Raw genomic sequence first — 27,446 nt, forward strand, 5'->3', positions numbered from 1 at the left:
TTGTTTGCTGTCTGTCTTTGTTTTACGTCCATTTTACATTAATCGATTGTGAATCGGATAACGAATAATATCGATACTATCGATGTTTTGCATAAGAGTATCGATGGATATCGCTATCGATAGTATCCGAACACTACCTCTTAGTACGCATAGGGTAGATGTGGACGGATGGACGAGCGGTGAAGGTGACAGCCTACCACTCTGGGGGACTCTGAATCGTATCCAGACGGATCGAAAAATCCTCAGGTATTTTTCGGGGATGATCCGACAGGATATGTTGGCCCCCGTCCCTCACTACCCGGCTTGACCAAATTTATAATGGGTTTGCTAAAAGAGGCCCTCTTAGTGCCCACAAGGCGGAAAGGACAGGGAAAAAAACGCATTGGGCAAAAAACGTCAAAAATGAAAAAAAATAATTATGAAACTTTTTGTTAGTGGACAATTGATAATAAATAAATAAATGAAATTTTTAAAAAATTTGTATACTTGTATCCAAGGTCAATCAGGTGACGAATACAATTTATTAGAAAAATTTATAATTTAGAGTTGTTCCTAGATTCTGGCGCTGATGTCGCCTGGCCTTTATTACAGACTTTGGCGGGAAATGTGAATAAACAATATGGACGACCGCGATTTTGATATGTACTAGAAGATTTAATCACGTTTTATATCTAGATGAAGGTAAATATTATTTAATTTACAAATTATCACCTAATACATTTAGAATTTTCTTTACGAAATATGAATATATAGTTACAGTAAATAATGCAATTGTTTATTTATTTTTTATAGATTCTATTTAAAGTTGCCTTCCTACTAGTGTTAATTGTTTATTTAAAAATACTGTAATTATAAAATGTACTCGATGTTAAAATTTTTATATAAATGAAATTTTTAATCTTAGAAATTTTGATAATTTAAATTACGTAATTGTTTATTTAAACATTAATTTTACCTTAATTTTAAAACGAAATAATTATAATTAATGTGTTTATGTAATTACATTAGTATTTGATAGCTTAAAGATTCTTAAATGTATTGAATATATCAAATATATTAAACTAGAGATTACAATAATAATTTGGAAATTATTATTTATTTACCATAAAAAAAGTTATCATGATTGATAGTTTTGTTTTTATATATGAAATTATTTCTGAGATATTACATTATACATTCATTGATTATCACTGATTTATTATGAATTTAAATTACATAAATCACAATTATTTTACAATTATTTCTTTATTACATTATGAGAAAAGTGATAATAAAGATATGGGATAAATGATGTAAATTTTATTATGAAACATGTATATTTATTTATTTTTTTATTGATTTAATTTTTAAGAGGTGAATCAGTTAAAGTATTTCAGAAGGCTTCTTTGTAACAAAGCTTCTTTCTTAAATTGCCTAAGGTGATGTTTTAAAATGGATATTGTCTTGTGCAGAGAGCTTAACCTACCTTTGGTATAGAACAGGGGTCCCCAACCTTTTTGTACCTAAGAGCACATTCTAGAATACCGGCCGGACGGCGGGCACCATTTATTTTTTCGACGTGAATTTATACTTGGACATACTTAATAATACATACACATAATGTACAGAAAACATTTAATTTCAAAAATGTAATAAAACATACACAAGACTATTAACAATAATTTTTACAAAACAAGTAATTACTAAACAATGCATACAAAATCTACAGATTTTTATAAAAAATATAAATCTGAAAGTAAATGTGATTTTTGGCATTGCATTTCATTGGCCATTGCTTCGTAATTAGGAGAGTATGATGATATTCCTGCTCGTAAGCAATCATCAAAGTGCTCATCTGTAAGTCGTGATCTGTACTTTGATTTTATGGTATTCAGAACGGACCGGTTTATTTCATTTCAGGTATGGGAAATTTGGTTGGTGAAGATTTGGCGGAGGGGAAAAAGAGATCGGTCGCATTTCGCTTTGTGCTTTTATCTGTGTTGGACGCCATTTCTACTTTTGAGTGGTTAATCATTAAATACGAAAAAACTTTTACATAGCATTTTATTGAAAACCGAAATATTTTTATTTTTATCGTGGTCGCACAGCGGCGGGCACACGTGAAACGATCGGCGGGCGCTATGGTGCCCGCGGGCATAGGGTTGGGAACCACTGGTATAGAAGATAAAAGCTAGTAACTAGTTAATTACATTGTTAATATTTGATAAATTTAAAAATGTAAATAAATATTAATACTATAAATAGTTATAAAAGCTTTTTAATCATATAAAAATTTTTAATGAATAAAATTCTGAAAATTACTAAAAATTCAAAATTTTATCATTATAAATAGAAACTTTTATTGATCCTAAACAGAATAATAGAACTTTGTCATAAATAATGTTATGATTTTTATGCAAATACAGGTCACTCTGCATGTTAATCCAAATAAATTTTTTATAAAATTCAAATTTTATCAAGTTAATAAATTTTATACAAATATGAATTGCATTTAATTATAAAAAATTAATGTAAATAAAGTATACAGAATAGAAAAAATTCCTTACAGCCTACAACACTTAAAAATGCAAAAACAAAAATAAATTTTGTTCTTGAGCAATGTTTTCTGATAAAAAAAAACATTGTTAGTTTCAGTATTTAATAATAATATAAGAAAATGAAGAATTTGTAAAATTCACATGTATTATTCATTTTAACATATATTAGACTCTCTTATTGTAATCATTTTGGGATTTGTTTGTGCTGATAACAACGTAAATAAATAAGAATTTTTGAAATTAAGGGGACATGTTAAAACAATTTAAAATGTAAAATTTAACAACATATTAATTATTATTAATATATATATATATAATTTATCCAGTATTCTTTGTTTACTGTCAATTTTTACAATAGCTAGTTTAATGTTGGTAAATAACAATTCAAATAAAATGAATTTAAAACACTGGGTAACACTGATAACAATAACTGAAAACAATTACATATTAGTTGCATGCATAAATGAAACTAACATACATATTTATTTTTGATTTTGTGGAATAAGTGTCAGATTTATATAACTAGGATATATTCAGTTTTTATATACAAGACAAGTTAATTTTGAAAGTCCAGTTTTTATTTACTTAATAAAAACTATTTTCAAATACTAATTAGAGTTAACAATATTTAATACATTCATTTATTTTAGGGCTTCTAACTATAAAATATAAAAATTTTTTTGCATAATATTTATATCTTAATAATTTACATTTTTCATATTATAATTTTACCAATATAATATGAATAACAAAATTACAAACTAGAATAGAAAAATAGAAATAAATTTAAGTATATTAATTAAAATAAACAAAATGCAGATTTAATTGTAATTCAAACAACAAAACAGTTATGAAACATCTTAAACATACAATTTTGATATAAATCAAACAAATTTCTTTTTCTGTCAAGCTATATGGCTTGTAATTATGTTTCAGTATGTGGGGTAGAAGTAGTTGCCAAGATGCATCCTTATTCTGTTTATTTTTTTATTGTGATAAGAGAAAAGTTTATAGAAATTTTGATTTTTCTGAATTCTTTATTCTTTAGTTGGATTCCTGAAGATAGATTCATAAATTAGATTAACAACTGCTACTTTACAACTGGTTAATATTAGACAAAAATAAATGCTGCAAAAACCTAATGAACAAGCGATAAAATTATACACAAAGTGCGAATGTTTTTGCCCATGTTAAATGGGCATCATCAGGCAATTAACTGCTGTGAAGATTCCCCTACACATGTGTTTGGCAATCCCCTCTATCCTCACAGCAGTTAATTGCCTGATGATGCCCATTTAACATGGGCAAAAACATTTGCACTTTGTGTATAATTTTATCCCTGGTTTGTTAGGCTTTTGCAGCATTTATTTTTATTCCAAAAAAATAATTTAGTTGAATACAATCTTAAAAACAATTTTTAATACACTTTTTTTAAATACCGTATTTACTCACATATAAGACGAGGCTTTTATCCATTTTTTACTGCTTCCAAAACCTAGGTCATCCTATACGCACAAGCGAAGGATTCTTTTCGTTTTTGTATAAATTTGTAAACTGTCTATTTGCATTTTTTACTGGATCCTCACCTTCTAGTGTTCAAAAACAAAAGTAGTTTATCTGGGTTATTTGAATTGTTCTTATGTATTGTCAGGAGTAAAGACAAATAGCAATAGGAAAAGCAAAGCTTTTGAATTAAATTCTAAAATTACACGGGAACCCGATATAAGTTTTAATTCATTCCTATGTGTAAACAGATGATTATTTGGAAATCAGAATTCGAAGAAATTTGTAAGTGTAATCGACGAAAAGTGAATTCGACTGTTAAGAATTGGCAAAAAAAGTTTCTGATTGTCCAGCTTTACATAAACAAATTATGTAATTGATTTTACAAGATTTTTCCTTAAAGTTTAAAATTCCAGTAATTTTTGCAGGACAATGTGTATAATTACATTCATTTGATGATAATTTATTTGTGATTAAATGAAATAAAATTAGAATTGTATTAATAAATCTAATTTTCTTTATTTTGATCCTGAAAGTCACACTTTGTCTTATATTCGAGTAACAGTAATCTGTTTTATTTTCAGATAATTCCTCTATATTGTTTTTATTTCTAATCAGAAGATTCTTATTTAACTATGGTTAAAGAATTTGTAGAAGGATGGGATATAGTTCAAACATTAGGTGAAGGGGCTTATGGAGAGTAAGTATGAATTATTATTAAAATCATATTATTTTATTATTAGACATAAACAATATAATATGTGAATAATCTATATGTATAAAAGTTTTCTTTCTTTATCGAAAATAAAATAATCTATAGTGAGAATAAAAAACTAGAACTATATCAGGTTAGTTGCTGAAATAAACTCCTTTTCAATAAAATTCATATCCATAGATCCATATTTTTATTATTATTATTATTCAAGAAAGGCAATCCTGAGTATTCAAAAGATTAATAAAGATACAAAGTTTATTTTTCAAATCTATATGTGATAAATTATGTAATTTTCTGAAACATATTAAAATAGAATATAGAAAGTGTTTTTGCACTTTCTTAGAATATATTTTATATTATATAGCTCAATTTTTGTATCTTTTGATAATATTTCTTTTGATATTTGCTATTAAAATTCTTTTTTAATCCATTATTACATTAAAGTTTATGATGTATGCTCTCACTTTATACTTATGGTGTATTTTATTGTTTCTAACTACATGAAACAAAGTCTGTGCTCTTCTTAATTCAAGTCTTTGGATGGACTGAGTAAATTTTATAATAAAACAAACTTCTGCCAACTCAGACTTTACATAACTCAGGTAATTTTTTTCAGGTCAGATAATTTTTTCAAAAAATTGTACAGTAATTTAAAATTTCTTGATAATAGAAAAAGTATAATTTACAAGTAAGCAAGATTATTTTATCAACAGGCAATTTAAATTTATAATTTATTAAGTCTTCTAGGTTTGTAGTGATCTTCCAAATACCATTGTCAAATTATTGCCTGAATGTGTCCATACAGGATGTGTCCATGTCTGATGACAAACTTGTAACATATTTTGCAAGGAAAATTCATTCATGAGTATTTACAATTACAGATGAAAAGAAATATTTGTAGTTAACATAAAGGATGTATTTGCCAAGCTGCCATCACCATTATCTATAGTTTCTTCATCTTCTATAGTGTCAGCAACCTTTTTAATGTGTCTGATGGATATGCCAATGTTAGTTGGCATTAAAACATCTTATTATTAACATGTGTAGCTTATGCTTTTAAGTGAAAAGTGGATATTATTATTCATAATTTTCATATTGTCAAACAAATGTCACTCCTTTGGTTCTCAAGTTGTTTTGTAATAATGTAAATACAAGAATGCTAATTTTAAACTTTTTACAAAATATGTATGATATTTGATTTTTCATTGGTCTGAAGTCTGTCGAAATGTGGAAAACTACTGTCCAGTCATGTATCATCCTGTACTACAATTGGAAATTTTTCTGGGAAACTCAGTTTTTTAATACTGACAAAATGGTAGCTTCAAAAGTTAGTCACTGGTCAGTATTGTTGTATAATTAAATTTGTTCTCTATAGCCTCAGTTCACAATAAGTAATTGTAAACTAGAGTCCAGACATGGAACTGTCTTTCTAATTATAATTATAACAAAATGTTATAATTATATTATGTTATATTACAAAGACTTCTGGATATCAAAAACACTCATTAATTAAAATGAGTGTTTTTGATGTCCAAAGTCTTTGTGATACTTTGTATTATATTACTGTAGTCAATAAATTACTAAAGATTGTACAGTATATTGCTGTACAATCTTTAGTAATTGAACTGTACTGTCATTAAATTTTTTGAGTTCATTTCCTGTAATGAATTCAGCAGTATAACCTACTAAATCTTAGTAAAATTTCTGTATAGAACTGATTGTAATAAATTACTGTACTGTATATTCACCTTGTTTTCCATGTCATTGGAGAAAATGCTCTGCTAATGCAGACTTTTGTAAACTCACAATCTTCACCCCTATTAGTTTAGTTTAGTGGGAGTTTATTGTACATACAATTTTCATTTCTGGAATTGTTTGAAATTTATACTATAACGAGATTTAAATAATTTAATATATATGAACAGATAAAGTAAGTTTTTACTTGTTTCATTACCATTTTCCTTATTAATATATTTGTAAAGGTTATGTATTATTTACAATATATGTATAAATTATAATAATAATATTATTTCAAGTTTTATAAATATTATAAAATAATGTTAGATTTTCAATACAAAATATTATTCAAAGTTAATTGTTTATTTAAAGGGTTAAATTAGTTGTCAATAGAGTAACTCAAGATGCTGTTGCTGTTAAAATATTAAATACAAATAGAGTTCCAGAAGCATCAGAATTAATTAAAAAAGAAGTAAGTGTATATTTAAATATAATTCTATAAAAATATATTTCTTAGAATTGAAGTATAGGTATTCTTAGAATTGAAGTATAGGTAGTAGAATTCTTATAGGTATCCTCATATAACACAGCATTCTCACATGGTTTCTCACTAACACAGTTTGAAACTATCCATGGACAAAATGCCACAATTTTTAAGTGCAAATCCTGTCATTTGATGTTTTTATTTAAGAAAGCATGCATGTTTCATATTTGCCATAGATTTTAGAATATTGAAATTTTCAATATTTTGTGTCTGGATTTTTTTAATGAGAACTGATTGTACAACTTTTTTTCTTTCTTGTCCTTAGCTTCTTGTAAAACAGGTGTCATTGTCATTGGTGATAGATAGACAATAATTTCATGTTATTTGAAAAAATAAAAGTTTTTTCAAATAACATGAAGTTATATCCATATTAACATGTAAGACATTTAATGTCAAATAGAAGTAAAGAAATATATCTTGCTGGCATTTCCCATTTTAAATTTATATGGCTCTCTAGTTTGTTGGAATTGCCAATTGTTTGTTTTTAAACTGTAGTGGTAGGAGGTGCTCTTTACAATTTTTCCTTTACAAACATGTATTCTTTATTAGCCACCTTTACCATCTTTAGCTTATGTATTCTTTATACCTATACCATCCTTAGCCATTTCAATGAGGATTTAGCCTCATTGAAATGGGTAAAGATGGCTAATTTAGCCTCTCTTCCCATACCACACATCACTACTATGACCACCATCACTCACTGATTCCAAAATTGGGCGAATAATGAACTTGTTTTTGTTAATCTTTTTTAAATATGATATGTATAACTCACATTATTTTAATCTTTCACATTAGAGGAGTTATCATATTATCTTTACTTAGGAGTTTGGTGATGTTTTTGTAACCACAAATATGCCATAGGAACTTAACTCTTATTTATATTTTTTAGTTTATGGTAAAATTTGTTGTTTCAATGTCAAGAATCTATCAACAATGATAGGTTAGGACTTGTTGTATATGAGATTAATATGTTGATTCATAATATTGACTTATATTTTCTAGAATATAGTGTCTTTTCATCAAAAGTTTATTCTTCAAATTTTAATTTAGTTAGAAATTGATAAAGGGCATTGATAAAGAAATTGATGGCAGGATGAGAATGGTCAGGTAGAGCTTCTTCCCATTATTTTCATCCAGTATGTCCTATGATCCTCGGATTTGAGCCCTTTTTATCCTCCCCTGAGCGTGAGTGTAAATTATTTCTTGTAATTATTCTCAAATCCTAGGTTCAGAGCAAGGGATCAATAAAACATTTGAAGGTTTTGCTAATTTTGAGATTGAGAGGATGATTTCTCCCTTTTTGTTGTGGTTGACACAATATAGTTTTTATAATAACTTTTTAAACTATTTATTCTTTATTCTCTATTTATTTATTACTTTTTAAACTTTTTATTCTTCAAATTTTAATTTAGTTAGAAATTGATAAAGGGCATTGATAAAGAAATTGATGGCAGGATGAGAATGGTCAGGTAGAGCTTCTTCCCATTATGTCCATCCAGTATGTCCTAACACTATAAATGGAATAGTGTTAAATACATTTTCTCATGATGAATTTTAAGGAATTGCCAGAGTCAATAATATCATAGCTATAATATTCTACAACTGTGAGAGACATGAAAAATGATTAGCAGTTTAAAAATCAAGTTAATACTAATTAAAACAAAATAATAATAAAATTGAAGATCTTGGATTATTATATGAAGAATAAGAACGTTGTGTTTAGATTATCATATTTTTATACTTTACTATGTATTTTAGAGTTTAAAATTCAAGACTTATTTAATTTAGTTTTCATTACTAACAGTGATGCTAACATTCAGATTTTAATTCATAATTGATCTTACAGATTTGTGTTCATCGAATGTTAAGTCATGAAAATATTATTAAGTTTTTTGGTCAGAGACAAGAGGATAATTTACAATATATATTTCTTGAATATGCTTCAGGAGGTGAATTGTTTGACAGAATAGGTAGGTAGTTTGTATAATATGTATATAATTATATTTTTTAAAGATACAATATTTAATTATTATCATGAATTTTTTTTCATTTCATATTTTCTCTTAAACTCATTGAAAATTAAAATTTTATTCAAAAAACAAATTACAGTAGAGAGTCGAAAATCGGCACCCTGGTAATTGGAATCGCCCGATAATCGGCACAATTTTCAGTCGGACTGTGTCGTGCTGAATCAAATGTTTTTGATACTAAATTTACTTCTAAAGTATAATTTTCATGTTTTTATATTCTTCAATATATTTATTTTGTTTGTACAAAATAAAGAAATAATTTTTAACGATACGATAGCCTCGATTATTATTATAAAAATTTTCGTTAGGCTTAAAATCGATGAAAATTCAACACGAAGTGACACGCAACGGAGAAAAATTCAACAGGAAGCGACACGCAACGAAGAAAAATTTGAACATCGGTCAGGTTAATATATTTTTTCGTACATAGATTGTAATCGGAACAAATCCCTAATCTGAACAACCCCAGTCCCCAATTGATGCCGATTTTCGACTCTCTACTATACTTTGATAAAATCAATTAAAATTTGATCATAAGGCATTATTATAACCTTTATTTGATAAATTTTATTTACTCTGAATTTTTTAGCAATATTAAGAAAAGTATGTTACTGTTTTGAAAAATTACTTATCTTTCAATCAGAATATTCAGTTTATCGATGTTGATTTCAATTTTATGTATTTAAAACACTTTTTGAAATTAATGAATTAAATTTGTTCAATTTGTAACAATGTAAGAAATAAAATAATTTATAAACTTTCTAATGTTTGTTAATTTTAAGTACTTAATAAAGATATATTATGTTTTTTATATGTAAAAAAATAAAAAAAAAATAATGTTTTTGAACATTGATTTAGCAAGATGAACAAAAATGTAGTTTCAAATTAATCTGTAAATAGAAATTTATGAGATGAATATTATTAATTGTTATAGGGATGTGAATGTTTAATATGTTAATAGAATTCTATTAAATTATGTAAATAAGAAGTAATTTTATTTCTTATTGAAAATTAGAAGAAAATTCAGTAAGTTAATTTAAATTTTTTCTGTATTTAGAACCAGATATTGGTATGCCACAATCCCATGCACACAGATATTTTTGCCAATTAATTGCTGGAGTGGTATGTTGAATTAATGAATTTGCATTAATTTTTGTTATATATATATATATATTTTTTTATAAATGTTATATTTATTTCTAAATGGACTTGATTTTCCATAATATTTATTAATTGTATGTTTTTTCAGAAACTAATTTTTTGCTTTGTTTAATTTATTAATATCAATAGTATTGTGAGAAGTTCGGGGTTACAGATAGATCATTATTGTCAACTCCTTTGATCGGCATCAGCCTGATAAATGCCACTCAAGTATCACTGGATGGCTGTTTAGGAGATCAAATTGTCGAGTGGGAGGCGATGTGGATAAGTCGTAATAGGGTTGTTCAGCATCTAACAAGTCCACATGAGATTGGTTTAAACAACAAAAATAACAATTTAATGAACTAACTTAAAGCGTACAAGATTACATAAGGTATAAGCAACATAACATCTGGTCTACAGACTACTATATTGGTTATATGTTAACTCTACTTAAGTGCTACATGATTAAGTGAGAGTTTACATACATTTTAACATAATATCTCAGCGAGATTGACGATGTCTTCTACTTTCGTCGATATTAGTAGGGAGTCTTCTATGAAGGTAGAGTTTGGCCTGTAGTATGGCAGGATGGGAATGGTCAGGTAGAGCTTCTTCCCATTATGTCCACTCAGTATGTCCTATGATCCTCAGATTTGAGCCCTTTTTATCCTCCCCTGAGCGTGAGTGTAAAATCAGGTGATTTTGATTTAATATGGTCTAAGCCTCATATAACAAACTAAGTAATTGTCTCTGCTCTGCCAAATGGCACTACAGAACACAAAGAGACTGTCTTAATCATAGGCCTGGTCTGGTACCTGGCGGCCACTGGGTGTCTTGAATTCTTTTAAGTCAAACTTGAGTTAAGTGCTCGGGCTCTGGCTCTGGTGATACAACCCAAGAGGAGACCAAACTTTCTTGCCTTCTTCACTCCCAAGTCTAACCCTTTTAGATGGACATACATTTTAGGTGCAGCCTGTACTGCACTAAGAGTGCTTACCTTTGAGAGATGTGCTCACATTTATGGTCAGCAAGGTCCCCTCCCCTAGACAAGGGGGCCCTGCCTGGTGCATCCATCAGACTATAGGTCAAATTGACCCAGTATTACTTTCATCAATTCCTTTAATGTCTCTGAGTTTCCTTTACTTGCTGCTAGCGTTCAAAGTACTTGGTCTTCAAGCTTTTTCCAGTCAGTGTAACCAGCCCTTCATCAGATGTTTTCTGTGTATAGGCACTCAAGTACATACTGCTTCACATTGCTGCACAGACACCCACAGGAGCAGCAACCATCTCCATGTCCGAATTTGGACATGAAGTGGGGAAACTTCCTGTGTCCTGTGAGTATCTGGGTCAGTCTCCAATTACAACTGGTTGGAGTTAGGCCAACTTCAGGCATGAAGATGTAGGTTGACCTACCTACTGTACTAAGGTTCCAGCACTCTTGTTAGTATGTCATTGATCATTGTAGTATAGTACTTTTTATGTAACTTGCTGAAGGTACCACCACCTTCATTACAAATGGGCCCCTGACCACATCCTTGGTCAGTTGGCTGGCACACTTGAGCCGAGGATCCTGGTGTGACCTCGGACCCACCTCAGGTCAACTTGTCATGCATGTCTCGCTCTTAGTACCCTATCTCTGATCTCTAGTGCTAACCAATCTCTGTGGTACCCGTCACTTAACGCCTGAAGCGATGACTGGCTATCAGAGTATAATGTGACTGGCTCAGGACCCAGATGGAGTAGGATCCACATGTGATCTAAGCCTCATAAAGTAAACTCTGCCCTGCCCTGCCTAATGGCATCACAGGGTTAAAGAGTCTATGCCTTAATCATGGGCTATGGTCTCATATCCGATGAGTAATCTCGGACTTTTTTAGTTGGAGCATTGAGTACTTCTTTTGGCTCCCGTCTGTTCTCTTAGGTCCAACTCTCAAACTTTGGCATAACTTTTGATTTGCACCCTGTACTGCACTTGTAATCCACGAAACTAAGCTCATAAATAACATAGACATTATATTATTATCGGTCAGCAGGTCCCCTTCCCTACAAGAAGGAGAACCCTGCCCAGTGCGTCCACTGAGCTTATAGGTCTAAGAGACCTATTACACTTTCCATCAATTCCTTTAGTTTCTTTAAGTTTCCTTTACTGGCTGCTAGCATTTGAAGTCTTTGTTCAGGGGGCTTGGTCCAATCAACTTGGTCTGCCTCTAGGCAGAAGTCCTCAGTAGGCGGACAGTCAAGCATGTAGTGCCTTGTGTCGCCGCGAGGACACCCACAGGAGCAGCTACCATCTCCTTGTCCAAACTTGGACTTGAAGTGGAGAAACTTTCCGTGACCGGTCAATATTTGCATCATTAACCAGCAACAATTTACCAGAGTAAGCCAACTTCAGGCACGAAGGCATAGGTTGACCTACCTACTGTACTTTGAGTCCAGCACTTTTGCCAGTTTGTTATCGATCATTGTAGTAGAGTACCTTTTATGTATGTAGTTGAGGGTTTCATCATCTTCATTACAAATGGGCCCCTGACCCCTGCCTTGGCCAGTTGGTTGGCATGCTCATTGCCAGGGATCCCAATGTGGCCTCAGACCCACCTCAAAGCAACTTGTCGTTTGTGCCTCACTCTCAGTACCCTACCTCTGATCTCCTGTACCAACTCGTCCCTGTGGTACCCATCACTCAAGGCCTGAAGCGATGACTGGTTGTCTGAGTAAACCATGACCAGCTCTGGACACAGATGTTTTATGATCCACTGGGACGCCCTCTCCAGGGCCACCAGTTCTGCCTGGAACACGGATGCCTCCTCATTCAGTCTGACTGACTGACAGTACACTTGTACTCCATCAGAAAAGATGCAGTACGCAGTACCTACTAAGCTGCCATCCTTATAGCTATCGGTGTATATTTCAACGCCGATATTTGTTGGTTCACTGACATCCCCAGTCAAGTCCTATCCTATAGGCTGGATGGACCTTTAGAACATCTGTCCGACATCTAAGTCTGACCAAGTACAGTACATGTGATCACATTGCTTTGCCTCTACGCCTTTCACTGTTGTTCTGTAGAAGGCTGCCTCTTGGCTGACTACCAGAGGTAATGAGAGCAGCCCGGCCAAGACCAGGGCCACCTCCACAGACACAGTTCTGTATGCTCTTGTGATCCACAAGGCAGCGAGTCTCTGAATTGTGAGCAGCGTCCTGCTCTGTTTGACGTTGGCAGAATCTTTCCACCATACACCACAGGCATAGCAGATATATTTTTTCCAAAATTGCTCAAAACAAACATAGATTTAAGGGAAGTACAGTGCTACGACAAATTGCCACCTTTTGCTGATTGGTTTGTGTTTGTAAATAATCCTATTATATACGAATCAATGAAATGCTGTGATAATTTGAATTGCTGTAAACTTTGAGCTTTTTTAAGGCTTCGAACAGATCGCGTTATATTGAATTGGTGTTAATCAAGGCAACGTTAAGCTGGGTCTTACTGTACATTTATTATTTTTAAATCAAGTTAATGAAATAGTTTGTTCTCATAATTATATAATTTTGATGAAAATATTTGTGTGTTATTTAGAATTTATTATATGTCATTTATTGCCATTACTTTTCAGAAGTGCATTTGATAAGAGATATAAATGTGAAAGAAATAGAAAAGACAATTTTTTAAAATGATAAACATTATTAGTTATAGTATTTCAAATAGGTAACTAGAAGTGTATTTGTAATTTTATTTTTATACAGTATATTTTTTTCTTTAATACAGGAATATTTACATAGTAAAGGAATTACGCATCGTGATCTAAAGCCCGAAAATCTTCTTTTAGATGAAAATGGTATTAATTGTTTTTTACTACCTTAAATTCAAAAGAGACAAAGAATAATTCAGATTTTAAAGAGATTAATATTGTAAAACTTTATATATTTATATTTGTATAAAGCTTTATTCATTCTTAACATCAAAACAATTATATATAATGCTTAAACATTATATTAAAGTATAAATATAAAATAAAATATTGATAATTATATAATTAAACAACAAAAATTTATTAATTAATACAATGAATTAATCTTTAAATAAAATGTTATATTTAATTAGATAATTTGAAAATTTCGGATTTTGGGATGGCAACAGTTTTTCGTTATAATGGAAAAGAAAGACTTTTAGCAAAACGATGTGGAACTTTACCTTACGTTGCTCCAGAAGTTTTGATGAAAGAATATAAAGCAGAACCAGCAGATATCTGGAGTTGTGGAGTGATTTTAGTTACACTTTTAGCTGGAGGTAAGTATTAATTGTTAACAGTGTTTATTTTATTTTTAATTAAACATATTAAGTAAATTTTAGAAATTGCTAGTTTACATATTTTCAATAAATCTTTCTTGCTGTTGAATAAGGTTTATCAAATTATTTGCCTGTTATATATGCACAAATTATTTTTAGAAGTTATATGCATTACTATTATTTTCCTAAATTATTTCTGATTGAATAAGAATCTATTTGCAGTTTTATTGATAGATTGATTTATGCTATTAACTTCATGATACATAATAATAACAAAGCTATTTATAAATTCTTTTGACACCAATGTCCATTAGCAGTGGTTTAGTTGCATTTTCTTCTTTTTAGCACAGAGTACTTGGTAAAGTAAGTTCAAATGATTTGAATAACACATTTTATTAAAGGCAATTTTTGAGAATAAAACCATTTTTTCTGAATATTCTGAAATGAATGCATTTTAAATTCATTAAGTTTCTGTTTAAATGTCAGATAACATATAGGAAATACATTGTAATTTTCTACATCAATGCTACTCAAAGTGAAGCTGATCCATGGAATGGTGGACTGGCAGCTGATGGTTCAGCCGCTAGTCCACAAACAGTTTTCAGAAAAGAGCGAGAGCATGATATTAAATAATATTGTACTTTCAAAAGTATATATTATAATAATGGTAATTATATAATATTTAAATATGTATTTATTTAAATATTACACTGCAATATGTATTTATTTAAATATTACACTACAATATGTATTTATTTAAATATGAAATTACCATTATACAGGCACCCTTACACTCAAATGCAATAATACAAGATTATGACAAAAAAATGGGGTTACTGATTCCTGACATGTTGGGGAGAAAGCATTGTCCTTCTGCCGTATCAACTAGTATGAGAAGCATCGGTCTTATTTTTTTTAAATTGTATTTTATCAAAAATTTGCAGTATACCTTGATTTACAAATAATAATTATTTATTACAATATTAATACAGGATGTCTGTAATTAAAATATAACACCTTAAACTGTTCTGGAGACAAAACTGTTAGAAATGGATTGATAAAATTTTGTAGGCATGTTTATATCAACACAGGAAAACTATGGACAGAGTTTCAAAAGTAGTTACAAGTTTGCTACTAGGAGTTTATAAAGCCACCACTGTAGCATTAAAGAAACTGTTTAACATGCTTTTTGTCATTCCTAGTCACATATTGCAATAGAGCTATCACATTAGCAACAGCCAAGTACATCATGTCAGACTTAATGACACTCACTTCTTGCCTCTTTAGTTCTGGTAAATCCAAGACTTCACCTGTATAAACCTTATTTTTCAATAGCCCCATAACAAGAAGTCATAAAGTATGAAATCAGATGAATAGGCCATTTCATTGGAAAAGACTGACTGTAATCTCCCTTTCATTGCCAAACATGTTAGACAATACATCTCTCGCAATGACTGTGATTTGGGTCTTGCTCCATCTTACATAAACATCATGATGATATTCAAACACTTTCTCTGCTATAGTTTAGGGAAGACAAAAGCTTTCACTATGTCTTTGGAAAGCATGTTAAACAGTTTCTTTGATGCTTGCCTCAGTGGTGCTGTTATAGATTCCTAGCAGCAAAAATTGTAACTATTTTTGAAACTCTGGCTATAGTTTTTCTGTGTCAAGATAAATATGTCTACATGATTTCATTGATCTGTCTGTAACAGTTTTGTTTTCAGTGTGGTCTAAAGTGGTATACTTTAATTGTAGACATTCTGTATTTGAAGTTATTGGTGATTTTTTTAACCAGTTGTTTGCGGAGTACTGCTATTGGAGTAACCGGTTTTCGTTAAACTGTTGTGGAGTACTCCAGTTGGAGTAACTGTCAATTTTCTTTCGTAATTAACTAGTTGGTGGTGATTTAAGCACTGATTGGCTTTTATCTACATAGACTAAGTCTGTTTCAACGAATAAGATATTTGTTACCACCCCGTATTTTTAAATTTAGGCACAAAACTCCTCCATTCCATGTTAAGTCTATGGGAGACATTTCTTTTGTTCATTTGACAATAAAATCCTAGTTAGCATGCCCGTTAAGTTCTAATTGGTATATTATAGCTAAATGACTATCTTTTGACCAATAAGCATTGACTTGGGTTTGTGGGGTGGGAACTTTCTTGGAAAAAGTTATACCAACTTCGAGCTACATTGTCAGCTACAAATGTAAACAAACAATTATAAATCGTTATTCTTATCTATTTTTAGCATGAATTTAATAAATTTTTATGTATATTTATCCTATTTAACAAATAAGCTTGTTTTTTAAGCCATTCAGCCATAAATCTTTCAAAAAACAAAGTACTTCCGGTTATGGTGTTACTTCCGTAATACATAAGATATACATGTATAGTCGTTAATATAATAAAGTAATAATCGCTTATTATAGTCTACTATTAGTACAATAAATTAAATAACGTATAAATAGAATCAAATACATGTCATCAGTAATAAAAGTGTATTGACCTAGATTTAGAAAAGCCACCACCACCCCACGCTGATCGGCATTATAATCTATAGGCCGTATTATTTCTCTACGTTGATTTAGAAAGCTGCAGTTTTTTTTATTTGACAGAAAATATACATGTCTAAGTAACGTATGTAACAAATTAATGGAAAATTTATTAAAAAACAATTTTTTAAATATTTTAAAATCTTAAATTTTATTAATTTTTTTAAACATACATAATATTTTGAAGTTAACAATCGTAAAGTATAATATGTACGTGATAGAAAACTGAAAACAGATTATATCTACTACAATTTTTAAGCAAGATATCGCAAATTGAAAAACCACTTTAAAAACCACAAAACCTGTACGCAACAGCGGTATTGTTTCGGATTATCGAGTGCGCAGCTGACAGGTTAAATAATTTTTTCACACTGATTGGATTGATGCTAACCAGTAGACACCATTATTATACCTTCTATGATTTAGGAAATGGGAGAAAATTTTGACTGTCATAACTACCTCACACAGTCCTTCATAAACTACTCTTCATAAATATATATTGTATAATACAATAAATCATTGTATTATATTATTTAAAACACTGTGGTACTTTATGTTAGATATATATCTTGTAACTGCTTAAATTTAAAAAAGAACCTATTGCAATTATTAAAAAGCAAACAGGTCAATATAACAAAGATATATTATGAGTATTTAGAAATTTTATCAGTTTATTAATTATATTGTAATTTATTTCTCAAAATTAATATTTACTTTTGACTTTCAGTTTAATTTCTACAAAATGTACATATTTTAAAATGCATTAAATTTTTAGAATTGCCTTGGGATAAACCAACTTATAATTGTAAAGAATATTGTGCCTGGAAAGAATGTAAAATAACTGAATCTCCTTGGTTAAAAATTGACAATTTAGCTTTATGTAAGTAATTCTTTAATATATTCAAATCTTTCAGGAGATATTTAAATTTTTAAGTAGTTGGTCTGAAATTATATTAAGTAATTTATTTACAGATATTTTAAAACAGAAATTCATTGTTAGATATACCAGTCATTAAGTAAAATATGTAAACTAATTATTTCAGCTTTATTAAGAAAAATACTCATGCCAATTGCATCCAAAAGATACACATTAGTACAAATCAAGAAACATCAATGGTACAAAAAATTATTTAAAGTTGAAGGTAAGTATAAATTTAAGTAAAATTAGCTTTTGCATTTTATGTATGCTTTTGTATGAATCAGTTGATTTAATTTAAATAGTTTGAGATCTTAAAATATAGTTTTTTATAATTATCTGAATAAAATACTGTATTGGCCCAAACATAAAATCTACTCCCAATCTTGGATTCCCTACATTTAAAAAAAAAATTAGCACCTGAATATACCTTAATTGTAAAAACTTAACTACAGTATAAAAGAAATGCACTAAAATATACTGGTAATAATGATTTTAAGCATGTGTGAAAATTGGCAAAAATATCAATAAAATGGTGTACAATTAACTGTAGTTTATAGTACAGTGAGATTTACATAAATAATGTTATTTCTGATGCTGTTCCTTTCCAGAATTGTAACTAATACCTTGGCTATACGTTACAGCTTATTCACAAAAAAGTCAACATTCCTTTACAACTTGCACTTTTGGTAGCTTATACAAGAAGGCAGCCTATGGTCAAGGTTTTACATAATTATATTTACATACAAAAATTGGCAATTTGGATTGTAAAAAATTGGAAAGTCATTGAAATAATACTTCTTTACTTTCTTCTTCATCATTCCTGTCACCTATTTCATTGCCATCATGGTTTTTAACTTCCTTCAACATTATCCCTGCTCTGTCCAAGTTGTCAATAACACATTTTTTAAAGCCCTTTATAATTGTGTTTTCACCAACAATCTTAATTTTACTGTTGCTTTAACTTTTACAAGAATATGTGGAATTTTTATTACTCTTTATCTATGCAATTGATTATGAAAATTAGTTACATTCAATTACATTTCTTTTCAAAATTACTTTAGTTAGAAATAAATTTTTCTTTTTTGAATTTTATTAATATATTTTAAAATATCAGGGAATCAAGCAGCATAAGTGAATGCTTAGTAATTTTTATAGTTTAGTAATATTTAAATCATAAATAGTTGATTAGAAAATTGTATTCAAAGCCTTTACGGAAAGAAATATATGTATTGGATGCCAAAAAAAAAAAAAAAATTAAATTAATAAAAGTTATAGAGCAAAATTGAGACAATGTCCTTTGTGCTAAAAAGTAAATTGCCTAGCATATGTACCACACAAGGAGAAGTATTTACCAGAGGAATTTGTATAAAGAATTTTATTTTAAGTTTAATTAGGTTCTAATTATGAAATAAGCATATTATACAAATAAAGACGATTATAAAAATATATAAATTTAAGCATGGAATATTTTTATATATTTTAGTATATTTATTCATGTTAATATGAAAGTTTCATTTTCAATTTCCAATAAACTTAATGTAATTGACATAAAATTATTAAATTTTTATTTTTTAAATTATTGATTAAGCTTTAAAACATATAAAGTATAAAATTTTGTATATTGAATAATAATAATTATATTCTAAAAAAGTCTATTAAGTATACAGTATATTAATATAATGTATTTTTTCAGAATTTCAAAATGTATACGAGAATCAGTTTTTGCCTTGCAAACGATTATGTTCTAAATATAATCCTTTATTAAGGTAAGATTATAAATTTTTAATTTTTAGCTTGTAAGTAAATTTGATTCTATGTTATTTGCTTTTATTGATTATATGCAGAATTTAATACGTAAAAATGTTTATTTTAAAATAAACTTAGAGAGGATACAGTTATGCATTTAACTTGTTCTCAACCAGAACTTATAAAAGAAGAAGTAAAATGTTCTCAAGATAATTCTACAGCAGATATTGTTCATGTTGTTAGTTTTTCACAGCCAGCTCATCCTGAACATATGTTATTAAGCACAGATTCCTGTTTTACAAATAGTCAACTTCAAAGTACACCAAATTCATCACAGGTAATTGATTTGTTTATTATTATTGCTATTATTTTGGATATTTTAGTTTTAAAACTTTAATAAATTATTTTGAAATTTAACTTTTTGAACTGTGGTATGTCCACTTGTTGTAATTGCTGTTATCAATCATCCAATATTATCAGAATTAACTCATCCTAAAATACATAAATTAAATAACATTACAAAACTCATTTGTAATAATCAGAAATACACTTATAATTATTATTATGTTACTAATGATAAGTTTAAATTTACCTACAGTTAATTACAGCCAACCGACAAAACAGATAATAATGGTTATAAACCCTGTTATTTCAGTAAAAAACATTACAACAACAATCTAAATGAATTTAAATCATCCAATCATGGAGGATGTTTACTCTTAATTATTAAATATTCATTTTAATCTTACACTCAGTATAAAAGAAGTGAATAATTTGTGATTCATGAGGTCTTAATATGTGGCTCCTTCAGCTTTTGCATTGTAATTTTATTTTCCTGTTTTCTGCCTCGTGCCATTATGCAACCCTAACTGTACAAATATTCATCATGAATATCAACTTAAAGATATGTTTATATATACACATCAAGAATATAAATCATGATTATGCTATAATTTTTATTTATGAAATAATTTTAGAAGTGAAATTGTTATAATAATTATGTATATTATTATTTTTATTAGTCACCATTACAAAGATTAGTGAAAAGAATGACCAGATTCTTTGTTCAAGATAATGCTGAGATAACACTTAAAAAATTAAAAGAAGTCTTTGAAAAATTAGGTTATATGCAGAAGAGAACTTCTTCCGGACAGGTTTGTATTCATTATTTTTATAAACTAAAGCTTATTTTATAATTTATTGAAAAATTAAATATTTACAAACACATATACAGTGGGTGATTGGTTAACAAACAAATCAGATAGCGAACACTTTTGCAAAAGATTTTTATGTTTGGACAATGAACACCTCACAGAACAAATACAGGAAGAAGCAACGTAAAATAAATACCGATTAGTCTTTCTTTGTCTTCAGGCAACAATTCGAAACTTTTCGGAGCATGGGAGACGTCGAACATCGATGCTCAACTCGATATATACTGATCAGATAGTTTTCCTCCAAACTTTGAAACTCTCCCTTGTAATTCCAGACTTTTATTTTTCTGACAGAAAGAATTTTTTTATAGTATTTGCAAGACTGTCAGGCAGGCACTCATTAAGTTTTGTGTCAGTTTTTATTTTCAAAAGTGAGAGTATAATAGCAAAGGTAGAGAGTGGGCAGAAGATGTCTGATGTTTGATGTTGCTGGTCAGTATGGCTTGAGCAGGTCTACAGTAGACCGCTGTTCACTCATATCTAAGAAAGATGCTGTATAATCAAGAAGATTCAAGCAGCTTAAGGGGTGACAAAAATCACATTTGAGAAATGAAGAACATTGAAGAGCTCATAATGGAACCTGAAATGACCTGACGACAGAACGCCAAGAACTCTTGAGTGAAAAACACCAACAAACTCTGTGTGATATGTTTTATTCTGAAAAAGAGGATTAATGCCGATATCTGCTATTAAACATCTTTTGAAGAAGTGGTAGGATGTCAGAACAACGGTCTTAGAATGGCATCCAAACCAGGTTGAGGTTAATAGGCTTGGGTATCTCTACAATTACAATGCTATTAATTATTTCTGAAAAATTGTGAAGAGAGAAAAGCAGTCGACAGTAGACAGATTCTTTAACCCCCACAAACAGTAAAAACATGACTAATAAAAATGCAAGACTGGTGTATATATGTATTTTTATTATTACATATACTTTCTTACTACATTTATTTTTTATTTTTTGAAGTTTCCAGAACAAATTAATCAAATTCCCATAAAAACCTATGGTCAATCAGTAATCGGTTAACGAACAATTCGGATAGTGATTAAAGTCTTGGAACAGATTATGTTCGTTAACCGATCACCCACTGTACTATATATATGTGTGTGTGTATGTAATGCTTTTTGTTTTTGTCAAAATGTTTTTTAAAAAACTTTTTTTATATATAATTAATTTTGTCAAAAATATTTTTATTAATTAAAAAATTGTTCTGCAGTATAAATAGTTTTTCTGTGTAACCAAAAACTATTTTCAATGTGTGATTTAATACTTATTATAGTTCATTACTGTATTATTTTTTTATGTGACAGTAAAAAATGTTTCTTAGTTACGCAGAAAAATTATTTGCTCCTGTACAAATCTCCGTAATGATTTGTATTTTATGTTAATAGAAAGTTATCACTTTACAAATAAGTTAAATTCATTAGTCATTTTTTTTTTCTGTAATGAATGCATCACTTTGTTTCACATTTAATTTTCAATATTTTTTCATAGCCATAACAAGTATAACATTATACAGAAATCGTAGCTATTTATTTGATCCCTTCTTAATGCAAATAAAATATGATCAATAATTAACATTCATAAATAAACTAATTTGCATAAATATAATTCTTAATTACAATGTAATACAGGGTGAATGACATACATTGTTGTATATTTATATTATAGGAAGTATAGTAGAAAATGCAGTTTTTCAAATGGGAAACCCATACTTCTGAGTTTACCATGTTAAAAATACAAAAAAATTTCACATTCAACAATATGTCTTGTTAGTATGTTTCATGTGCTTTTAATAACATGTTTGATAATGTATCGTCAGCATTACCAATGCCTAAATTATACCTAATAGAAGTTGCATATTTGGATTTATGTCTTTATGAGAATATTATTCATATGTGTGTGCACAAGTTTGTGAGGATTGCACAGTATAGATGTAAAATTCCTCTCATATTTTTTTCTCTAAATACCTTTATTCATGTTTTCCTTATAATCTGAAGTTTATTTTCAATGTTTTATTATAAAAACATTGCCTCGAGAAAAATTATGACAATGTTTTATTCTTTGTTGAAAATTCTGAAGAGCTGAAAACAGAATATGTTGAGGGATGCAAATGTTATTAATTTGCTCTTTTATGTTTGCTAGTGTTAATCACTTGTGATACACTACATGAAATCCTTTGGGATTATGTGAAATGGGGTCCTGTTTTGTGACTTGCAAGATGATCTAATATCTTAAGTCAGTAGATCTTGCAGGTCACACAATGAATCAATGTGACCAAACCTAAAATTTGGAAAGATTTAGTCACCAGTAAATTCTGACATCTAGCAATGGTCTACAACCGCTATGTCCAGCCCACAGGCCGCATATAACCCACTAAATGTTTTTGTGTGGCCCTTTTAAAACAGTAATTATCTTCTATAGGTTTTTATTACATTGAAATATCATGTGTATAGTTAAATACAAGGGTGGATCCAAAAAAAAGGTTACAAGAGTAATAAAAAATTATTTATCAATAATAGAAAATACAAAAGGGAATTAAGAGGCATACTTGCCAATCACTTTTCCACATAATCACCAAATCTATTTAGGCATTTATCTGAATGCAGGACAAACTTGTATAACCCAGCTTGGCAGAAATTACGACCCTGCCCATTGAGTCAGTTCTTGACGGCTGTTTTCACATCACTGAAGAGAACCTTGTTCCAGATAAGTGTTCCTTCATTTTCGGAAAAAGGAAATAATCACTGGGTGCCAAATCTGGGCGCTATGGGGGTGGCCCCAGACTTCCCACTTGAACTTTTGCAGCAATTGTTGAGTTTTGCAAGCAGTATGGGGCCTGGCATTGTCATGCAGGAGGATGACACCATCACTCAACATGCCAGGGTGTTTGCATCAGATGCCCATAAGAAACGAATCACAGCTCGCACCTCCAAGCGAGACCACTTTTCTAAATTTCTTGCCATTTCAATCACTCTGAAGCATCAGCGAACTTACAGAGATTGTGTGGGTACTACCTACCCACACAATTTCTGTAAGTTCGCTGATAAGCTATAAGACAACTAGTATCATCTGTTTCCACTCTGGAGAAAAAATATTCCCTTCACATTAATTACTTTTCAAATGCTGCTGCTTGTAACCTTTTTTTTCAATCTACCTATGTACATTAACATGATGTGTCACACCTTGTCACATACACACAGAAATTAAAACAGTTATTAAATATTTTTTAACAAAGCTTTAAATGTATTACATATAATATGTATGTATGTATGTATGTACAGTGCATACTGTATGTATATGTATTTAATCAGTATGTTTACAATAACAAATGTTTTTAAATTGCTGTTTTGGTATATTTCTTTAAATTTGCTCTATATGTGTAATAAATGTCAAACAATAGACACATTCTTAAGTTACAACAGTCTCTAACCTAAAAAAATTGATGGCTGGATGACCGAGCGGTCAAGGTGACAGCCTACCACTCTAGGGACCCGGGATCGAATCCGGACGGGTCGAGAAATCCCCAGGAATTTTTCAGGGGGGTGGTCCATTTGGATATATTGGGCCCCATCCCTAATCACCTGGTCTCCCCATAATGGGCTTGCTAAAAGAGGCCCTCTTAGTGCCCACAGGGCAGAAAGAGTTTAAAAAAAAAAAAGATGAGCAGCTGCAATGGGATCACCTATCTTTGTGAATCTTTTTTCTCAAAATTGAAGATTGTTAAATGTAAAAGTTGTAACAGATTGACTGATAAAAACCAACTGTGTTGTACAACTTCAAATTACAAAATGCTCAAGAGTCTTCTGTGTGGAAAATGGCTTCGATGTGTAGAAGCTTGTCTTCTGAAATTATGTCAGCACTCTCAAAATACTAATAATTTTATAAATCATGTGAAATGTTTGAAATATTTTGGAACCTCACCAAAATTTTAGTGTTCTTAAATAGAGAAACAAAAATATTCTAGTCTTGATTCTTAATCCCTATAGATAGACTGAGGAAGTTCGTAAGTGCTTGTCTGTTTGTTTCTGAAATAATGTACTCCAATAAAACGGTAAATCATAATTTACTTGATTTATGATCAAGATTTGCAAACAAAATTGTTAGTGAATCAACAATTTTGTTTGCAGAATAATTGGGTATTATTGCAGCATGAAATGATATGAGGATCAATAAAGACTAATGAGACAACTTGTTAAGTTCAATATATAACTAAACTGAATTGTCACACGTGCCAGGTGTGTTTATGTAATCATATGCTGAAGAATGTGGGGTGAGTTTTCCCCACCTAGAGAGGGAGAAATTGTGCACTTCCCTTTGGTGTGTCGAGTCAGTGCTGATTAGTGTGTGTAGCTGTGTGGCTGGTAAGGAACCAGTGTTGTGCTTATTAATTGTCAGGTGCCAGAGTGTTGCCCATTTGTGGAGAAATTAAAGTTCAAATATCTTTGTTGTGTTATAAAGAATTTGTATACTGTGTTTAGAACGTAAAATGGGAACATTTAAAACATTTTTACTCAACTCATACCAAGAAATAGAGAATGTCAAAACAAAATTAGTGTTTTACTTACTATTTGAACTGTTATCAAGTTTGCACCATGAAAGAAAAAGAAAAAACTTTCAAAAAAGCAATTAAAGCAATTGGTAATAATTAATTGGGTTTATAATTGTCCTGTGCATGCATATACAAAAAAAAACCATAAAGATATGTAAATCTGATTGTGTAACTGCCATTAGGCTCAATTTAGGTATAGATAATACTGACAGTACCTTATTAAACAGTGCCACTTAATATGCAGACCCAAAGTAACTCAGGCTAAAGACAGTATTGGACACAAAACACGAGATAACTCAAGCAGCACCAGATTTAATGTTACATAATGTACAGTACATGCTCAAATAAACATGGATAATGAAAAATAATATGAAGAAAAACTTAATTGTTTAAAAGAACTGTTATTTTTTGTATTTGCACTTAATTTGAATAGATTTTGTAATTTGTCATAAGCAGACTTATTGTACATATTGACATACATTATATTAATAAATGTGAATGTAATATATATATATATATTCAACAATCAGTTTAATTATGTACTGATGCAAAAGAAGATAAAATTGTTTTTTGATTAACTCCTTTTTTGTTTGACCTTGTGTGTAAGTACTTTACATTCCAGTTCCAATTATGTTCCAATAATGATTTCCGTGAATAAAATATAACTGCTTTTTTTTTGGATGGTTTCTGTCAAACAAAGCACATGTTATGGCACATCTTGCTTCTAGCAAAGCATTGCATGTTTTTGAAGAAAAGACTGCATTAAAGGGTAAGTGCACAAAACACAATGCACTTACCCTTTATTTTTGTTTGTGATTTATTTATTTATTTATTTTTTTTTTTTGCATACTTTAATGTACTATACTCAGAAGTAGTGGTTTCTGATAAAAACTACATTTTCCAGTATATTCCTGAAAATTTGACCTCTATGTGATGTTGACTAAGTTACATTTCCCTCTCTGGTCCCTATAACTTTTTGGTATTACTTAGTTGTCAAGATATTTGATTATTTCATTTAAAATGGAACATCCTGTATAGAAAAATCTGCTTGATTGATTAATATTAACATATATTATTAATATCACTTCTATTTCTTTATCATGTTGCAACATTCAGAAGCAAAACCTACATAATTATCATTGCTAGTCCAAGCATTATCTGAATAGGACAATAATATAGAGTTGCATTTGTTAATGACCATTGCAAAAATAATATAATTTTTTTTAAATTAGAAATATATTTGTTTCAATATGTTCATATTTTATATAACTTAGTTAAAATCATGTATCAGATTTTTGGGTGAGTTTAATAATTCTTTAATAAAATTAATATTATTTTTATAGATAACGATAATTACAAATGACAAAAGAAAAATGCAACTTAGCTTTAAAGTGAATTTGCTTGAAATGCAAGATAAAATTCTGGTTGATTTCAGGTTATCAAAGGTAAAGTTTTATTATATACTAGTTTAGTAAAAAAAATAATAATTTTTATTGCTTATTATTAAAATTTGTTTTTATTAATTTTCTTTTTAGGGTGATGGTTTAGAATTTAAGCGTCACTTTATACATATAAGAAATCATCTATCAGATATAATTATTAAAGGGCCATTGACTTGGCCTATAGCAATAGCAACAAATTCACTACCATAGTTATTTAATTAAATTTAGTTAAAAATAATAATTACTGTGATCAATAAATGATTGATTATTAGTAAATGTTTTCATGTTGTAATTGAGTCTCTATTATCTTGTGTTGAATGTGTTGAACTCTCCAATTCAGGAAAGTTTTTTAAAGAAATTTTCAATAAAGGTTTATGAAAAATTCATTTATAAATTTTTTAAAGTGATTTTGAAATTGTTTTAGGATTGTATTAATGTGTGTTAGTCTACATATATTTTATAGATAAACATTTATATGAAAAAATGTAGATAATCATATAATAATGTGCTTTTAAATTATG

At 29.4% G+C, this 27,446-nt stretch overlaps 1 protein-coding gene across 1 annotated transcript; it reads left to right on the top strand.

Moving 5' to 3' along the window:
- Positions 1–563: 563 nt before the first annotated feature.
- On the top strand, positions 564–27,446 carry grp (serine/threonine-protein kinase grp). The gene is made up of 14 exons (XM_067271104.1): positions 564–681; positions 4,625–4,740; positions 6,865–6,964; positions 8,883–9,006; positions 10,124–10,188; positions 13,976–14,045; positions 14,312–14,497; positions 17,827–17,931; positions 18,095–18,193; positions 19,664–19,736; positions 19,855–20,053; positions 20,739–20,870; positions 26,827–26,928; positions 27,019–27,446. Exons 2-14 carry the CDS (start codon positions 4,676–4,678, stop codon positions 27,133–27,135), a joined length of 1,437 nt encoding a protein of 478 aa, XP_067127205.1. The 5' UTR covers positions 564–681; positions 4,625–4,675; the 3' UTR covers positions 27,136–27,446.

This window comes from Centruroides vittatus, unplaced genomic scaffold, assembly GCF_030686945.1.
Source record: "Centruroides vittatus isolate TY-2023 unplaced genomic scaffold, ASM3068694v2 contig_391, whole genome shotgun sequence".
NCBI classification, from domain to species: domain Eukaryota; kingdom Metazoa; phylum Arthropoda; class Arachnida; order Scorpiones; family Buthidae; genus Centruroides; species Centruroides vittatus.